The sequence below is a fragment of the Xenopus laevis genome, chromosome 4S (assembly GCF_017654675.1).
Source record: "Xenopus laevis strain J_2021 chromosome 4S, Xenopus_laevis_v10.1, whole genome shotgun sequence".
Classification (NCBI taxonomy): domain Eukaryota; kingdom Metazoa; phylum Chordata; class Amphibia; order Anura; family Pipidae; genus Xenopus; species Xenopus laevis.
Window position 1 is genome coordinate 104,004,960 of NC_054378.1, and position 19,467 is coordinate 104,024,426.

General features: G+C 37.5%; 1 protein-coding gene across 9 annotated transcripts in view; it reads left to right on the forward strand.

Moving 5' to 3' along the window:
- The window catches only part of atp2b4.S (ATPase, Ca++ transporting, plasma membrane 4 S homeolog), a 199,373-nt gene extending 188,159 nt beyond the window's left edge, over positions 1 to 11,214 (forward strand). For 4 of the 9 annotated variants that reach the window (XM_041561673.1, XM_041561675.1, XM_018261286.2 and 1 more), the window contains one exon: positions 9,543 to 9,585. In XM_041561673.1, coding sequence (XP_041417607.1) covers positions 9,543 to 9,568 — 26 coding nt within the window. In that variant the 3' untranslated portion in view covers positions 9,569 to 9,585. Of the gene's footprint in view, positions 1 to 1,737; positions 1,791 to 9,542 lie in introns of all 9 variants that reach the window. The other 5 variants (XM_041561672.1, XM_018261288.2, XM_018261285.2 and 2 more) reach the window with 2 other exon arrangements.
- The last annotated feature ends 8,253 nt before the right edge of the window (positions 11,215 to 19,467 follow it).

Genomic DNA, 19,467 nt, shown 5'->3' on the forward strand with positions numbered 1-19,467 from the left:
ATTCTAGCACTGGTTAATTCCTATACAGCGTAGTACTTGTAGTGGTCAGTTCCTATACAACCCAGTTTTTGCAGTGGTCAGTTCCTGTTGTGCAGTGAATGTTTATATCAGAGAGCCATATGCCACAACATCTTGCAACTGTCATTTTGCCATCAGCCCACACTCTACACTGAAGTTGTCACTTGAAACCTTGGGCAAACATTGGACCTTTAAGAAAATCATCATTGCATGTTGCATTAATGTTTAGGATTCCCAATGTTTACCCATTTTGGGTGGACTCATAAGACCACTGCAGCATTTCCTGGAACAACCTGAGCAAAAATCATGCAGGAATGGTAGGAAAATCAAGAAAATGAAATTAAAAATATCAGTCATATTTGGTGCCGTTATGTTGTAATGGCTGCACCTATCTATACCCACAATTAAGGCTCAGTGAGGATGTTTTGTGAAGGCGAGCGCAAGTGTGTAGTTCTGTAATGGAGAGAAATAAAAAGCACATTGACCTTCAGCTTGCATTAGTTGAGAGTTTTCTTCATTATGGTTTAGATATGGAGCAATTAGGTTTGTTTTGGAGAAGAAGCAACCTAGTTTAGTTTAGAGAGGGATTAATCAGTTTTGGTATGGAAGGCTACAAGAAAATGCTACAATACAAACAAAGTTCATTCAGATTGGGAAATCTTCAATTGGTGTAAAGAATCTTGATTGCAGCCGCCATTCACTGGTCCACTACAAATCTCTGTAGGGAAGCGCAAGAATGGATACTATAGTACCCTTAAATTTGTATATTAAAGTGTCATGTGATGTGTACATACTTTGAAAATCTGCTGAGTAGGCAATTCCACCAGAGGTGGGCTGATTTACCATCCTTGGTCTAATTTACCTGAAGGGTCTACAGCACATGGCACTTTTTAAAGAAGTTTCATGTAATTAACACAGCACAGCACTTTAATACACAAATTTAAGAGTACTGCACCATAGTATCCATTCTTACTCTTCCCTACAGAGATTTGTTTTACAAGAAAATGCTGTAGTTGTGGAAATGGATGGTGCCAAATAGTACAGCAACAGTTTCTATTAAGTAAAGGTCATAGATGTAGGACATTTCAAAGATGCATTACTTACTCAAGACCATCGAGAGCTCTCTTCTGTCTGCAGGCAAAGTAGGAAATACAAGGTACTGCCCCATGACTGAAGTAAAGAGTTCTTGAACTACCAATGTAGCATTAATTGCTGGTCACAATGATGTATGTACATGCATCTTTCTTTAGGCCGAAGTGCAAAAAAAAAAAAGTTAATATTCCATTACAATATCTATAAACTTCAGAAGTGTAGGATTCTATTTGCCCACGTAGCAAGTAAAGTGTGCTCCGTCTGTCTCAGTATCTGTGTCAGTCTTTGTGGATTTCAGGCTACTGATTTCAAACATTTAATTTCACATGATTACTAACAAGAAGTGTTCTATAACCATTAACCTTTGCATGCTTAATTCTAAAGATATTGCACTGCAGTGACCAAATCATCTTCTTTTCCAGTACATACCTGATACATGGTCACTAGACACTACTCATGCAAAGCAGTTGGCATCTCTTGGGAATTTTATACATTTATTCATACTTAAATAAAACTTCACGATTTATCCATTGCCCAAGATATTTTTGGGCATAGCCACCAACAATTGACATTTCTTTTGATACTGCTCTCCGTCTGAACCTGTTCCGTTCTGTTTGTTTTTCTCAGAGGGCTAGAACTCACTGGACCAAAGGTTTAGCGAGAGAGTGAAATAAAAAGAGGTTGTGAGTCTTTAACCTTGCGCCTGTAGTGAATGTGATTTCAATCACAAGGTTTCGTCTTGGCGAAGCCAGAGTAAACATTCGAGTATATGCCCAAAAACTGCCAACAGGGGAGCCAGTATGTAATGTATAGGCCACAATCAACACATATGACTGAATGCATCCAGGTTAACATGGTTCTTTCTTTGGAAGCCTTTACTTTGTTGGTAAAAATGTTATCAGTATTGAAACTTGTTAATTTATTCCAGAGTAAATGTATATATGATAAAAGCGTATTAAACCTGCTGCCCCTCCAAAAACAAATAACTTTTTATAAATGATGGGGATATTTTCCCCCAGTTTGGATCAAAACCAATTGTCTTTGTCTAGCAGCAACCATTGCTTTCAGATGGCAGTCATTTAATTAGGACTACAAGTGTGTGGTTCCATATACTACTATATGTTAGAGTTGCGGTGTGCATTGCTGTCGTACTGTTTAATACTAACCCTAATACAGACTTTTTATTCAAAAAGACACACAAGGACAAATGCCCCCAAAACATACATGAGGTGATGGTATGTGGAATGGAATTTAATATTAAGAAATACAGCTGACTATATTATTGGGGCTAGAGATGATGGCTATCCATCTGCAGACCTGAACAGCTCCACACCAAGTCCACTATTTTTTTCAAAGTCTGCACTACTAAATCACTTAGCAAATCACAAACATGCAGAACTCTGAACTTAAAGGGATGGTTCACCTTTATTTTAGCATTTAGTATAGAATAGCCAATTCCAGTGTTGGACTGGGACACCAGGGGCCCACCCAAAATCCAGGGTCTCACTCTCAGTATTATTCTTCCTCTCTAGTGATGGGTGAATTTATTTGGCAGGCGCGAATTTGCAGCAAATTTCCACGTTTCTCAAATTTTTCTCCATTTTGGGAATTTCGCAGGTAATTCACAAATTTTTCAGCAAAGCGAAATTGGAGAAATTTGCCCATCACTATTCCTCTCCTCACTCAACCTCTATTCTCCTAGTCTCTTTTCTTTACATAATATAATCTATTATTCCATCTATTTAGCCTCTTTTTCATAGAAATATGTAATAGCCATGAAATAGGCCAAATGTTTGGCAGCGTGAGGGGCCCACTTACACCTTGGCCCACCGGGTGTTTTCCCGGTATCCCAGTGGGCCAGTCTGACACTGGCCAACTGGCAACATTTCAATTGGTTTTCATTATTTTATTTTTTTATAGTTTTTTTAATTATTCGCCTTCTTCTGACTCTTTCCAGCTTTCAAATGAGGGTCACTGACCCTTTCTAAAAAAAAGAAATGCTCTGTAAGGCTACAAATTTATCTCAGCATGTTCTGCCAAAAACTCAGATTACATTCGCACGGGTTTTTTCCACTTATTTATTATTAGATTTTCCAGAAAATGTGGTTTGCAGGAAAAAATCCGAATTTCACGATTTTTTCAGATTTTCCACCCAAAAACTCAGATTTTGTATGCGTTTTTCCCGAAAACTCCAAAATCTTCAGGTATTGTACGAAACCCAGCGCACATCAAAGAAATCATTGGGACTTCTCCCATTGACTTATTTGCAACCTCGACAGGTCTGAGATGCCAGATTTTCTGATTCAGACTTTTCCCATCTTTGGGGTATAATAAATTCAGAAAAATTTGTGATTTTTTAAAAGTCCGATTTTATACTAAAAATCATACATTTTTCAGGATTTTTGCATTTGGAGTTTAGTAAATAACCCCCATAGTGTTATTACTACTTTTAATACTCATATTTCTGTTCAACCTCTCTCCTATTCATATCCCAGTCTCTTTGTCAAATCAATGCATGGTTGCTAGAGTAATTTGCAACCAGATTGCAAACTGGTGCTGTATTCAGTTGCTGAATAAAAGGCTAATTAACTCAAATTCCACACATAATAAAAAATGAAAACCAATTGCAAATTGCCTTAGAATATCACCCTCTACATTATACTAAAAGTTAACTAAAAGGTGAACAACGCCTTTAAATCGGAAAGTGAAATTTGAGGTATTGGCCAGCAATGTCATCTTGTATCTGGTGGAAACATAATTTACAGCATATCAAAGAAAGCCAGATTTTGTAGCTTTAAATAAAAACAAAGACCACATTTTTGGGTCAGGAATAGTGTATAATGTCTCTTTTATCAAAATCATTTTTCATTCAGGCCTCAGATGTCTATGATAGTCAAACCTGGACTTCACCCATATGAAAAATTGTTTCCAAAATGACAGGCCTACAAGTCCTGGAAATACTGCTTTTTGTGCAAAAAGTTCTATTTTTAATACTGGTTTGTGACATCTTATTTAGGTTCTTTTTTTAAAAATGAGCAGTATACAGGTCTGTGTATGGAAAATACAGTACAGTCTGTATATGGAAAATAAAGTAAAATAAAGTAAAAATAGGAAACAAGGGACTCATAGAACTATACAGCCATAATTGTCTGCATGTATCAAGAGATCAGGTACACCTGGAATTTAGCTCGATCGTGAATGTTTAGTAATATCAATTCATCTCAAAGTTATTTGAAATACACACTGACTGCATCTTTTTTCCCATCTTCTATACCACCACTGCCAGTATTACAAGTTTAACTTTCAGGGCTGTGAAATGGAAATCGGATGAAGATCTTACCATGGTTGTTTGTTACAGCTGTCAAGACGATGTTCCTCTAAAGCACGGCAGCTCTAGTTTCCTCTCCATGTTTGTCTTGTAGAATCCTTGTCCGGTTTTTTTCTGTGCTGTCAGCTCCAGTTAGTGCAGGTGCCTGTCCATCCTTGTCTGTCATTGTCACAGTGTCTCTGTTTTGTGGGAGGTACTCTAAAATTATTTAGGACAGATTATGTTTTAAATACAACAGAAAACTAATATTAAGCAGGCATTGCTACAGAATGATCCTACCTTTCAATCAAGGCATAAATGAATAGGCTTTAAACAGTTAGTTGGCTGTAAAGAGAGAAACATTTCCAGGGCAGAGGCAGAATAGTCAGGGCTGGATTTACATAGCTGGTGCCCCTAGGCCCGCTCTTTAATTGGCTCAAATTTTTATAATCAGGACGGGAGCAATGGGGATTGGCACACGGGAAATGTAAAAAACTATCGTATCTCCTGCGCATCCCCAGTGTTTCTGAACCAATGTGGGTGTGGTTGGGCAGCATTCCACCCCCTAAAATCCTGACGCCCTAGGACTAGCCCTTAGTGGCCTCTCCACAAATCTGGGCCTGCGAATAGGAATTTAAATTATTCAAAAGTCATACAAAATAAGTAATGAATACCAACTGACAAGGTGCTTATAATATCTCCATCTATAATATAATAAAACGTTATATTATATAACTTAAGATGGGCAATGAATTATATGTTACTCGATATAACAGCAAAATAAGAATAGTTTAAAGGGGACCCGTCACCCAAACAAATTATTCCAAATGCAATTTTATCACATTAGTCAAGCAAAATTCACTTTAATTACACTGTATACATTATCTGAATCTTGTTTCCATCAGTCTGAGAACTCATAATTACAGCAAGCAGGCAGGAGCCATTTTGTGGACACTGTTATTAAGACAAGCCTTGTATCATCTCAGAATCTTGTTTGTGCACCAGAATGGGGGACTTGATGTCCATCCCCATGTCCTGGCTACACAATTAAATGGTTAAGAGAACTGGGGGAATGTGGGGAAAGCAGTGACATCTAGTAATTGCTGAATGGAAAGCAAAATTAATTTCTTGCCCCGCCTCTATGCCTAAGGCATAGAGGAGGGGCAGCCAATATTTAATTGACAGCTGAAATTTTTAAATGAGTTTACAACAGCTATGAACGCTTTAATGAAAAAAAGAATTTTGATTCTATGTATAATTTGATAAGGACTTTTATTATACAGCTTTTTATGTCTGGGTGACAGGTCCATTTTAATGAGTAAAATGTATCTCCTAATTCAACTCCGGATTTCCTTATGGAATTCTAGTGTGTTTTCATGAGATGAGTAGAAAGAGCAGTCAGCACGACTTCTTACACCTTTTTTTCTTTTAAGTTGTGGTGCAAGTTCCCCAGTGGCCACTTATCACCGGTCAGTATTGAAGAAATTGTAATTGAACAGCACCACTCAATCTTTGTAAGATAAAAATGCCTTTATTGCAGACTTCTGGGCATCCCAGCAACGTTTCAGGCCTCAAATGACCTTTTATCAAGCTCATAAAAGGCCATTTGAGGCCTGAGACGTTGCTGTGATGCCCAGAAGTCTGCAATAAAGGCATTTTTATCTTACAAAGATTGAGTGGTGCTGTTCAATTACAATTTCTTCAATGTTTTCATGAGATAAACCAAGTTTTTGCTCATCCAGTTGGCCTAATATTTAGATTTCCTTCTCTGCTACCTTCCTTTTAAACTGCTACCTGTAGGCAGACATGCTACGTTTGACAGTACCCTACCTTTTTGGGCAGCAGTGTGGTCGGTTGAGATGGTCGTGTCCTCACTAATGGAACTAATGGAATATACAGCACAGCCCAAACAGTATATGAACAAGCCTGATCAGATATCTGCACAGTCCAATTTTCCTGTATAGACACATTAACGAGTCATTTACTAATAATATCAGTAATGAATAAAATGACTGCCCCCAGCACCTCCACGGTTATTATTACACAATGACATTAAGGATCTACTGAGCAAAGACATTAGGTTTGGAACACTTCATAGAGACCTAAGTGCCTAAAAAAATACAAAGGTAGGCAACAAACAGAAACTCTTACGGCTTCAAAAATAAAAATGGAAGTTGGTTGATTGAACATTGGGCTTATACTCAAGTGTTTACTCTCTCTGCATGATGTATTTACCAGAAACATAGCTGCAGTAATTTACAAGCGACATAATGAAACATTGAATGTTTCACATTATCCAGGCCTTCGAGTTTCCCATTGTGTGCCAGTTTTTTTTTTTATTGTTTGTTGTGTTCCTGTGGTAACTGTGACCCTTTTGTGTGGCATAGCATGTGTTTGTTCTGTGTCTTCTTGTGGCTGCTGTACATATACATTTTTATTTGGAGCCATTAGTCTTATTATGATATATAAATGTGTGTGTGTCCTTCTGCTGCTTTTTCTATAAGGTTACTTCATGGAGATCACAGAACCTAATAAGCTTATTGGCACTGGCAGGTATTATTACGATTCAAGAATTAAATGTTTTTAATGTCCCTTTAATAACAAATCTTATTCTGGAAACTGCAGTAATTTTCAGCAGGGTACATCCAACTACTGTTGGCCCAATTATCAACAGTCTAATTTTAGCAGCTTTTGAGTTTTTTGAAACCACAAATAAACAAATTTTCTCTAAAACCACGAATGCCATTACATTTATTAAAAGATCCAAATATAAAAAGCACAAACAAATACTGAACCTCGAAATATTTGAGTTTCTCGGGCAATTACTAGAGAAAAAAATCTGAAAATCTCCAAAAGTTTGAATTGATTAAAAATGGTCCAATAGGATCAGAGCAGCTCACAATGACTTCTATTGGACCCCGACAACTTTTACTTGGTGACAGTTTGTTTTAGTGTTTTTCAATTATTTTTTTTTACAATAAATCTTGAATTTTGAGTTTTAGAGAAATAGAAAAACACAAACTTTTATAGATTTTTGAATGTTATTAAATAGACCCCTTAGTATATTGTTAGTTCCAAAGCTTTACATTTAGCTTCTGTTAATTAATGACATTAGTTTATTCAGTTTACTTTGAATGGGGTAAATCTAAGTTATGTTGCATTTCACAGTCCAGAGTCTCATAGCTGATTTACCAATAACTTTATGGAATGATCAACCGGTTATGATAATTCCACATGGATCATTGTTATTTAATACTGAAACAATCAAACTACAGGTATGGAACCTGAATTCTCAAGACCTGGGGTTTTCTGGATAGCAGATCTTTCATAATTTGGATCTTCATTCCTAAAGTTTACTGGAAAATCATGTAAACATTTAATAAACCCAATAGGCTGGTTTTGCTTCCAGTAAGGATAAATTTTATCTACGTGAGGATCAAGTACGAGATACTGTTTTATTATTACTAGATAATTATTATTATTATTATTATTATTAAAAGAAAATAATGTTTCAAAATTTGGATGAAATGGAGTCTATGAGAGATGGCCTTTCTGTAATTCTGAGCTTTCTGGATAACGTATTCCATACCCGTATGAGGTTTTTTTTTTTCTGAAAAGCACATTCGCTCTTGAAGGGAAATAAATCTGATTTATATTGATATTGTTCAATTCCACTAGAAGAAGAATTTAACATCCCAAACCAGTCTTTATTATGGCTGGTGTGAACAAATCCTGAAAGCTTTGCTATGATAAATACCAATAATGATTCTTATTCAAATTCAGCTGAACTAAAGAAATTCCTAGTCAGATTAAATCAGTGAAAATTCTGCAGGAAAACCTTCTGGATTCCCAGTCATGCATGTGATAAATCAGTCTCCTGGTGTAGCATGGGGGCACAATTTTGCATATTTGGAGTTTTTTCTGAATAGTATAGTAGGATTGTATTCAGAATATTTCTGATTGTTCAAAAAGACAGCTGTCCTCAATTAGGGGCATATTTATCAAAATCTAAATTTTTTGGAGTATTTTAATAAAAAAAAAGTCCGACCAAACTAGAATCCACTATATGACCTTATTTATTGTTAAAAAAAAAAACAATTTAATCGGATCGGGGGCAAACATGAAAAAATCTAGCGAAAATCCAGAATGTACGAATATTTTGGATTTTTGCCCATAAAGTCTGAAACAGTCGCATTTTCAGGCTAATTCCAGCATAGGCCACACAAATAGGATAGGGACCTCTTCCATTCACTTATATACAACCTTGGTAGGTCTGAGATGCCGGATTTTCGGATTTTGACTTTTTCTATCCTTGGGGTATAATAAATCTAGCAAAATTCGGATTTTATAGTATAAAAACTAGGATGGTTCGAGTTTTTGGCATTTGGATTTAATAAATAACTATCATAATGTATAGTAACCACCGAAAAAAGTTTTCTACTCCCCAGGATTCCAAGGAAACATACATATTATTTTACATTAACATACAAATATTAAAATTTCAGCCACTTGTTGCTATCAGAATGATCTCCTATGGAGCAGCCAAATAATAAAAGAAGGATGCATCTCTCTTAATTTCCATGTATCTTTTCCACCTAACCACGCCAGTGTTGTTCTGAGCTATTCTCGTCTGCAGTTTTATTGTGTCATTTTTTGTTGTTGCTGTATATGTAGATTGTTGATATTCCCTTCCTTTAATAGTATTCTCCTCAAATTCTATTTTATGGTTATGGTTATTAGGTATGCAAGAATTAAAATGCATATTATTTTTTTCTACCTCACCAAAGAAGGGAGGTAAATCCATGGCCCCTATTTTATGGGGTTACTCGTTAGTTTGAACTTGGAACATGGATGATGTTTTGTTTCTTTGAAAACTTTATCTGTGTCCTTTTTTTTTTGTAATGTTTTTCACAAGGGAACATAACTAAGACAACACTGAGCTGCCTTTTCTTTCATTTAACCTAACATGCCAACATTTCGGGTGCCTGTTCTTCCTTAACCATCTTTTGCTATTTAAAATGTCTTCTCTTACCTCTTTTATTCTAGGATGTGAATGATATATATCACATGACATGTTCTTTCTTATTTCCTCCTGACTCCCCTTCCACCGTTTCCCTAAACACAGATCCGCGTCGTGAAGGCATTCCGTAGCTCTCTCTATGAAGGTTTAGAAAAACCGGACTCTCGATCTTCCATACACAACTTCATGACCCATCCAGAGTTTAAGATTGAAGACTCACAGCCTCATATCCCTCTTATTGATGACACTGATCTGGAGGAAGATCCTGCCCTGAAGCAAAACTCCAGCCAGCCCCCTTCACCAAACAAGAACAACAACGCCATTGATAGTGGGATCAATCTCACAACAGATACAAGCAAATCAGCTACCTCTTCCAGTCCTGGGAGCCCTATACATAGCTTGGAGACATCCCTTTAGCTGAAGAAGGCATAGCAAAATCAAAGTAATAATCATAATTATGGAAAAAAGTTATACCTGTGGCCTGGCTCATTGAAGATGTTTTAATTCTTGAAGGCCAGTAACAGATGCTCATGGACCAGGCAGCTCTGGAAATGAGAATGTGGCAGAATTTTAAATGCCATCAAGCTGCTTTTTTTTGGAAAAGAAAGACATGCTAAGAAATGACTCCAACCAACCATGTTCCTGCATGAATTTACACTTGCAATCCCTTCTCTGTACTGGTTTTATCATTTTATTTTTTACATTTTCTGGGATTTTCCATAGGTGGGAGAGACCTAAAAAAAAGACAAAAAAAAAAAAAAAAAAAGCTTCCCAAGTCAACAGTATTTATCTGATTAACTGATAAATGAGCCATGGAACTGTAAACAGGGCAACTATGTCATGCTCAAGAGACTTTATAGTGAATTACTATTTTTGTTTTCCTTTTCTGAAGATGCAAGGCGCAGTGGATTTGCACCAATAAGAACAGAAGAACACAAGCATATGTGAAAGATTTATATAGGCGAGAGGTGTGTGTGCGTGTGTATATATGTATAAACCCCACCATGTAACTCCAAGGAGAAATGTGTATATTGGCATACCTTCACATATGGTGGAAAGGATTTTGCCCATGCAACAGTAAATGCATTTCTAGTCTTTAAACTTTACAAAAAATGCAAAAATCTGTGTACAAACCCTTTATGCATGCATGTGAGCAGGGAAATATGTTGTTCCCTAAGATAATATATATGAGGTCAAAAAGATGAAGAAAAAAAAAAATACAAAAAAAAAACCTATACTTAATGCAAGCAGGGTGCACGAAATGGTAATGTTTATTTATGTATACCACTTGTAGTGGAAAAAAAAATGCACAAAGCAGCATTGGTGGAATTCCATGTATCTACACAAAGCATTCCATATTATGTATATAAAACCCATTATTAGAACTTGAAGACAATAGGGCTGGAAGAACAGAATGGACATTCCGTACTCTGACCAGCCATCTGATTCTTCATCAGAAGATCCAAATTGTGTCCGAATGGCATTGACTTGCCATTGATGTCTATCTGGCTTTAATGCCAAAAATATGAGGATTTGTAAAAACACAAATGTTTTTACCATTATTTTCCCCGTAAGGGGTTTTAATAGCAATAATGCCCCTGTGAGTCCGGCCTTCGTGGTTATTACATGACCTGTAGAGGCCCTTTCCTTTAACACACTGTTTAGTTGCTTGTGTACTGAAAGGTTGTTCAATAAGTACATTTTCATGAAAATCATAGAGAATCACACTTCAAAGAGAAAAAAATATACTTTGGCATGTTGCCTTGTTTCTGCTTCATCTATTTGTTTTGTTTATGTTCTGAAATTTGAATGTAACGTGTTTACAACCCCGATGAAAATGCTGGGAAGGTAAGAGGAAGACACACTACAAATGTGCTTAATGGGGGACAAGTCTTTCAGCAGAGCGGTGCATTGTGGTTGCCATTGCACGCCAGATTCTGAGATTTACAAAGGAGTGTTAAACAAATCTTCATAATCAGTGGAGGAATGGGTTTTTGTGTTGCCTGGAAAGCTAAGACATGAAAGCTTTTGCTGCTGGGGGGGGGGGTCCTGTAACACAATGATATTGTTTAATAATCTTCCAGTTTTTTATTTATCTATATATTTGCTTGAACCTGTGTAGTACCCAAATTGCACGTGTACATACCTGCATGACAAAACCATAATATGCTGCCACCTTAATTCAACTGAATGAACATAGTTTACAGATGTGCTAAATTAGCACATGACTTGCATCTGTATAAAAAAAAACCCGTATGAACTCCCACCTTTTGCATCGTCACTATGCACTTAGGGCAGCAGCTTTATAAGCCAAAGTGCATTGGCACACTTGGGGGACAGTGAGACATGAACCCAGGCACTGGTACCCCAATAGATGTTTGCTCCAGGCTTTGTACATACTGTAGATGCTGTGTTGCAGCCCCTGGTATCAAAAGAAGTACAGTGATATATTTTAATCAAATTAATGATTATATTTTAAAATCTATTTTACATATTTTCCCACACGTTTGGAAAGGGTTATTGTGAAAATCGACATAACAAGCCATTTTGGTATTATTGCAATAAATTTTAATTTAATGTATTGTATACATTAAATGTGTTAGATATATTTATGAATGCATAAACATGGCCATTTTTATGTCTGCTTTTTCCAGTGTTCCCAACATTCAAAAAAAAAATAGATATTTTTTTTTCTAAAGCACTTATAAAAAAAAACATAAGGGCTCATGTATGGCTCGTTTAGGGCTCATTTTGTAAGCGCAGCTTGCAACTTGTCATTTTCCTACAGTGAGTGCCTAAAACTACTTTCATTTAAGGTACTTGTGCCCAAGAGCATTATTTGCACTCCCATATAGTTGCACTTGGAGCTGCTCAGTGCTTCCTGCCTTCTTTTCCAAATCGGCCTACTGATGCAGGGGAACCCTGGCGCTTTCACCACCTCTTTATTAGGTAGTAGCTGCAGGGTTCCTTTCATGCCCGGCGTCAATAGTCTCATCGGACTTGCACCTAAAGTAGAGGGCACGCACTTGCATGGTGAATACTGGAAATGACGCCAGACGGACTAAATATATTCAGCTTAGTTGTGCCTGATTTGCAACAAATCACACATGCAATTGCCCAAGCAGATCACCCTGTTACTATCAATGGCGCAAGAATTCTGGGAAAAAATGCTGCATTGTGGGAACATGGCAAATGTGCTCAAAACTGTACTTTGCTCACTGCATCTAGGTAAGTGAATGTGCCCAATAGTATTGTTACTTATGGAAGATATGGGGTCTAATCGGAGAATTCCCTAATAAGCACTGATTAATGGAAAGAATTCCTCATACTGATAAATGTGTAATTATATTAAGACGAAACTATATATAACATGGAAATGCAATATAGGTCTACTACATTTCTATTTCAGGTCAAATAAATGACTCCTAGAGGCCCATTTATTCAAGGTTGAATGTTTTTGAAACCACAGTTAAACTATATTTCTCTAAAATCATGAAAGCCATGAATTTATTTATAAAAAGTAAGAACAGGAAAAAAAACTGAACGGTTCACTAAAAAATATCTCTAAAACCTCTAAAAATTCAAGTTTTTCAGACTGGGTTCCAATAGAGCAGTTCCCATTTATTTCTATAGGACCTCGACTACTTTTACATGGCACAGTTTTGTATTTGAGTTTTTCTTAGATTGCACTTCATTCTCAAATTATTAGAGATTTAGAGAAATTTAAAAAAACACACAGAGGTGTGATTCTGGGGGATTACGATGATAGGAAACTCACAGAGTTGTGATTCTGAAGTGTGTGAAGTGTTCTTCAATGTGTGAATTGTTCTTCAAACCGCTGGGGTACAGATGTTAGAACAGCATTGTATGGAGTAGACAGGTGTTGAAGGCCTCTGTTCAGGGTCAAGGATGGTTTCTCCCACAAGTAACACCTGTTTCTAGGAATTGCATGATACCTTGGTAACCCTATCAAAGTAACCTATTTAAACCCAATATGAATTTTTTGAAAAAAAAATACAATCATGGACTCCCCATAATTTGAAGCTTTCTGGATAATTGGTTTCCAGACACTAGATCCCATATCTGTATACCATTAACAATTACATTATTGAATTGCTTTGTTATTTACAATAACACAAATGTGTACCATTTTTCTAAAATGTACTATAGCTTTTAAACTAAATTAGTTCAATATAATCTCTGAAAGCAGCAGCATCAGGGGAAAGCTGACAACTAATGTATATTTCTGTCACAAGTGCTAAAGCAGATTTGTGGATTTTCAAATGTTATTTTTTTTGTTTTTTTTTTAAACTGGGCAGTGAACATTTTTTTAAAATACTTGATCTAGAACTGCAATCTCCAACAGAAGAGGAATGATGAGAGATGGTGCTTGATAATAACCTATGGAGCTATGCACAGTAACTGGTGATGTGGGTGGCTCCTTTAATATATAGTTCATTACTATAATAATAATTTAAAGATATTTGTTGTTAAATGATGTTGTCTTAGCCCTTACAGGTAGATATAGTCAGGCCACAGATGGATACTATATGTGAAGCCATACATGATATGGCCGCCTTTTTTGTGGTTCTGTAGGTTTCAACCAAAAGCTGAATGATCAGAACATCAGAATGCCCATACACCATAATAATCTCCAACCAGCGACTCATGAGCAACATTTTGCTCTCTGACCCCTTGGATGTTGCTCCCAGTGGCCTTAAAGCAGGTGCTTATTTTTGAATTCCAGGCTTGGAGGCAAGGTTTGGTGGCATAAAGTGTGCCTCTTGTAGGCTGGCAGTTCACAGAAGGCTAACAAATAGCCAATTACAGCTGATATATGGCACCCCAGGATTTTATTTTATACTTCTGTTGCTCTCCAACTATTTTGAACACTTGAATGTGGCTCACAGGCAAAAAAGACCTCTGAGCTAAAGACAGCAGCAACCTGCTTCAGAGTGAACATATAAATACTGCTGCATCCGTGAAAGAAAACCCTTTTTAACATTATTCAGATGACTGAATTTATAAGCATATTGAGGCAGAAACAAATAAGTATATCTCACATGGAATTTTCAAGTTTTACCACAAATACTTACAAGGATATTTATCAGCAGAATTTGGCAGTTGCATGCGATGTGTTTTGTGTCGCTGAATCTCATTGGATGTCCGTGTGTAAAAGATTATTTAATAGGCTGCTCTACACATTGGCGTTAAGATTCCTGCGATTAAAAGAGAATGGAACATTATATATATATATATCAGTGAGATCAATCAGTGTCTGGGATGCCAGGGGCCCACCAGAAAACGTTAGTCCAGGGGCCCATTCTCCAAACTATTTCTCCTCTTTCTCACCTCACTCAACCTCTATTTTTCAAGTCTCTTTTCTTATTATTATTTATTATTCTTTAGCCTCTCTGTTCCCAAACAGAAGTAGGTATTGACCATGAAACAAGCCAAACTGTTAAAAGCAGGAGGGCCCACTGACACTTGGGCCAACCGGGAGTTTTCCTGGTATCCCGGTGGGCCAGTCCGACACTGAGTGCAATAAACATTAAAGGAATTGTTCAGTATAAAAATAAAAACTGTGTAAATAGATAGGCTGTGCAAAATAAAAAATTTTCTAATATAGATAGTTAGCCAAAAATGTAATGTATAAAGGCTGGAGTGATTTGATGTATATTATGTCAGTCAGATCACTACTTCCTGCTTTTTCAGCTCTCTTGGTTTACACTGCCTGGTTACCCTGGTTACCAGGCAGTAACCAATCAGAGACTTGAGGGGGGGCCACATGGGTCATTTCTGTTGCTTTTGAATCTGAGCTGAATGCTGAGGATCAATTGCAAACTCACTGAACAGAAATGTACCATGTGGCCCCCCTTCAAGTCACTGACTAACTCAGAGTTATAGAGCTGAAAAGCAGGAAGTTGGATTCTGGCTGTTTTATTAGACATCTGTTCACTCCAGTCTTTATACATTACATTTTTGCCTAACTAACTATATTAGAAACATTTTTTATTTTGCACAACCTATCTATTTATCCAGTTTTTCATTTCACACTGAACTATTCCTTTAAGGCAAAATGAATTGCAGACTTTAAAGATAAACAAGGAAATCTAAACTCTTCAATCTTGTCTGTCTGAGGCAATGACTTTTTTTATTTATTTTTGTAAAATACTGGAGGAAAGTGAGTTGAAACCATTAGTGGGGCACAGAAGTCAAATTCATTTATATCAATTAATCAGCCATTTCAGAATACTGCAGATTAAAAAATGTAAAAATCTGTTCATGGTCAGACTGGGCCGGCAGGACACCAGGAAAAAACCAAGTGGGTCCCTGCTCTCATGTACCCCCGTCGGCCCAGACCCGTTACTCTGATCTGCCGCCTCCCCCCCAAAACAAATTATATGCGGCATCGGCGCATGCACACCGGCGTTCATGTGGGGGCCCCCTAGGGTTGCCACCTTTATGTCTGGCTGAGACTGGGCGGGGGGCAGGTCGGTGACGTCAGTGGGTGGACCCGTGATGTCAGTGCTCAGCGATTGGCAGATCGCCGTGTCAATCAAGGGAATCCCGTCCGGTTTTCCTTATTTGGAAAACCGGGCAGGAAGTATAGACCCGGGCAGCCCCTCAAAATACCGGGCTGTCCGGGTCAAAACCAGACAGGTGGCAACCCTAGGGCTCCCAGAAGTCTGGAACCTGGTGGGCTCCCAATGCTTCAGTCCAACCCTGAATCTGTTAGTTTGTATGTGTTAACATAGGTTAAGACCAGCACCGGGATTAAAATTCAGGACTGCGGGCTGAGTTATCAAAAACAGGACTGTACTTTTATCGACTGCCACAGTTTTATGCCGTATAGGTTTTCTAACCTTGTTTTGTAAAAAGATTAACCCAAACAGATCTGAATTCCATCTATTATATATAATTTTAATAATTTAATAATTTTAATATTATATAAGGTCGAAGTGAAAATTCGAATTAAAAGAATTTAAATTTACAGCTAATTTTTGTGTACTTCGAATAGGGAATAGTCCAAATTCGATTCGAATTTGAAAGAAAATCTGACTATCGAAATTTATCATGTACTGTCTCTTTAAAAATTCAAATTTGACCATTCACCATCTAAAACCTGCCAAATTGCTGTTTTAGCCTATGGGGACCTCCTAGAACCCATTTGGAGTCAATTGGTGGACTTTGAAAAATCAAAGGTTTTTTTTGAAAAAAACGTAGAATCTAATTTGATCGAATGCGCTTTTACTTTGATTCTTACTATTCGAATTTGATCGAAAATGGACCTATTCGATCGAAAATGGACCTATTCGGCCAAAAAAAAACCCCTTACATTTTTTAATAAATTTCGATTGGTCTCAACTTCGAAATTCGAACCTTGATAAATCTGCCCCTAAGTACAGGAATGTAGAAAAGGAACTCCGCCCTAATTAATAAACAAAATCAGTATGTTATTATTGGAGGAGATATGAACTGGGGCCTGAGGACCATCTAGTCTGATCAGTTGAGTTGTTTGCCACGTGCAGTGCCCTATGTGATGCTGCATCTAAACTAGCAAATGAAGAAAGGTCAATATATTGATATAGGAATATATTTGACAATGTAGTGGTTGTATGAATAGGGTGCGAGTGTGCATGGGTTTAATTGTTATCATCAATAGTCCATTTTAGAGATCTCGTCTAATTATACCCACTAAATCTGCTTTTCAGGCAATTGATGCATTAGGGAAAAAAATCTTTTCTATCGCCAATTTTTTTTAACTCAAAAGAATGCTAATTGTAATTAAAGAACATGTTATCGATGTTCATGTATTACTATGCAAGTGGTCATGCTCTGTATTAACTGTTCCTACTCCTGCTGTGTGATGCCGGGACGTTTGCAGTTTCAGACTAGCAAAACAACTGCTGTCATTTCTCTTCTGATCTGGGAAGTGGAATGCATTTAGCCTTGCTGCTGTGATTGTCTTTTTGGATGATTCCTGGCAGGAGCATAAGTGGGAAAAAAATCAAAATAATAATAATAAATTCACAAAGCAGCATGAACTTGATGGTCTGATGCTCCCGTTATTCCTTTACGATCACTTTCGCCAGGTTACAACTGGGAGCACTTCTAGGCCAAATAAGAAGAATATAAAATAAATCATACTTGCAATTATTAGGGTAGGACTACATGGACGTTTTTTGCCACGATCCGGTGATAAATCGCATGCGACGGAAATAAGGTAAGAAATAGAAATGTAGGATGAAGTCGCCAGGGTGCAGCGTCTGCATCGGATCAACGCTACGAGTTCACCCGACATTTCTATCTCTTACCTTATTTTCGTCTTACTTTATATGCGATTTGTCGCAGTGCGTCGGATTGCGCCAAAAACTTCCGTGTAGTCCTACCCTTATAACAAGTTTGTCTACGCTAATTTCAGCTAGAGACCACATTCACCTGGGAAAATGTGCACCAGTTAAAAGCAGGCATGGGCTGGGGGTTATATTTTCAAGTCACTTAGAGGCCTATTTATTAAAGGTTGAATTTTTAGCAGTTTTCAAAGTATAGCCCTTTATTACTACTGCAAGAATTCTAGCAGTGATTTCCTTCCTTGTGGCACCACAGCCGTCCTTTGTCTCCACTGCAGCGGAGAGTATGTACACTATAAAATGCTGTGCCTCCACCCAGTCTCAGTCTCTTTAGGTGGGTGTTGTTTATAGTCACACAAATGATTAATAAGGGCTTCCAACAAATAATCATCCAGCACATACTCACAACCTTAAGGATGAGTGTTCACAACACCCCAGAGGTAGAATTGCCTGCCTTTGATGCACAATCCCAAGTGAAGGCAAATCTCACTAGGGTCCCACGCTCCAATGACCTCTCTGCCCAATGACGCTATATAAATAAATGATGATGATGATGATGAGTCCCTAAGCAGGCAAACTTGTTACCGCAGGGTACTAACCCTCCTGGTCTCCTTGTCGGAGACTTTGGCTGTTCACTAAATAACTCCTGATCCTGTCTCACTCCTAGAGTGGCTATAACAGAACTGCCCTTGCACTTCACCTATTCTGGAAACTTCCTTTGTTCCAGCCCCTATGAAGCACCACTTCACTTTCTCAAGCAATTGTGCAGCCCAAAGAGACTGAGTTCATGGGACCTTCCTCTTTTATAAAATAGAATAGTGACATCTACTGGCCAGTCACTGAACGGCCAACAGAATACTGGAAACACAGGAAAAGGAAACTGCTTCCCTTCTATAACCGAGGACCCAATTGAGAGGACAAAGTTATGCCCAGGGGACCAATGGACCTAAAGTTTGTCAAAACCTCTACCCTCCTGCAAAAGGTTTTTGAAACCACAAATAAACTCATTTCCACATATGTCAGGTGTTTATCAATAGATCCAAACAGAAAAGGCCCGAATGAGAAAAAGTCACAGAAAAGTTGTGAAAATCACACGTTTTTGCGACATGTTGCATGATAACTACACTTTTTCAGATTGTCACACAAAAGCCAGCATTGAAGCACCCAAAACCTTAAAAACCATGAAGCAAAAGTCTTCCAGTTGAAAAAATCTGCCATTGACTTCAACATGATATTGACAGGTTTAGCTGGTGTCTTCTCGGATTCTAATTGCCACAGTTTTGTCACATAATAAATCCTGGAAAAGTCGCGCTTTATTTTTCTGACCTTTTTTGGGTTTTCGGTGTCAAAAAGCCCGACCCAAAAAGGTCACTGTTTAGTCTATTGGCCCCTTACTATTCACATTCTTCTTTTTCAATCTTTCAGTCTTTCAATTTATAAAAAGTTTCTCATCCAGGCAGTTCTCAACTATTCATAAATGTGCCTGTAAAATCCAACCAATTTCACCAATGCTTAGAAGACCGATGGAACATTTAACTAGTGTGCACTGAATTCCACAACTTTTTTTTACAATTTGTATGAATCTTTATGTTCCACAGAACCCAGGTCATATCACCCTAAATGATACACATGGACTTCAATGGGCAAAAAAAATTGTCACGCAACAAAAATAAATT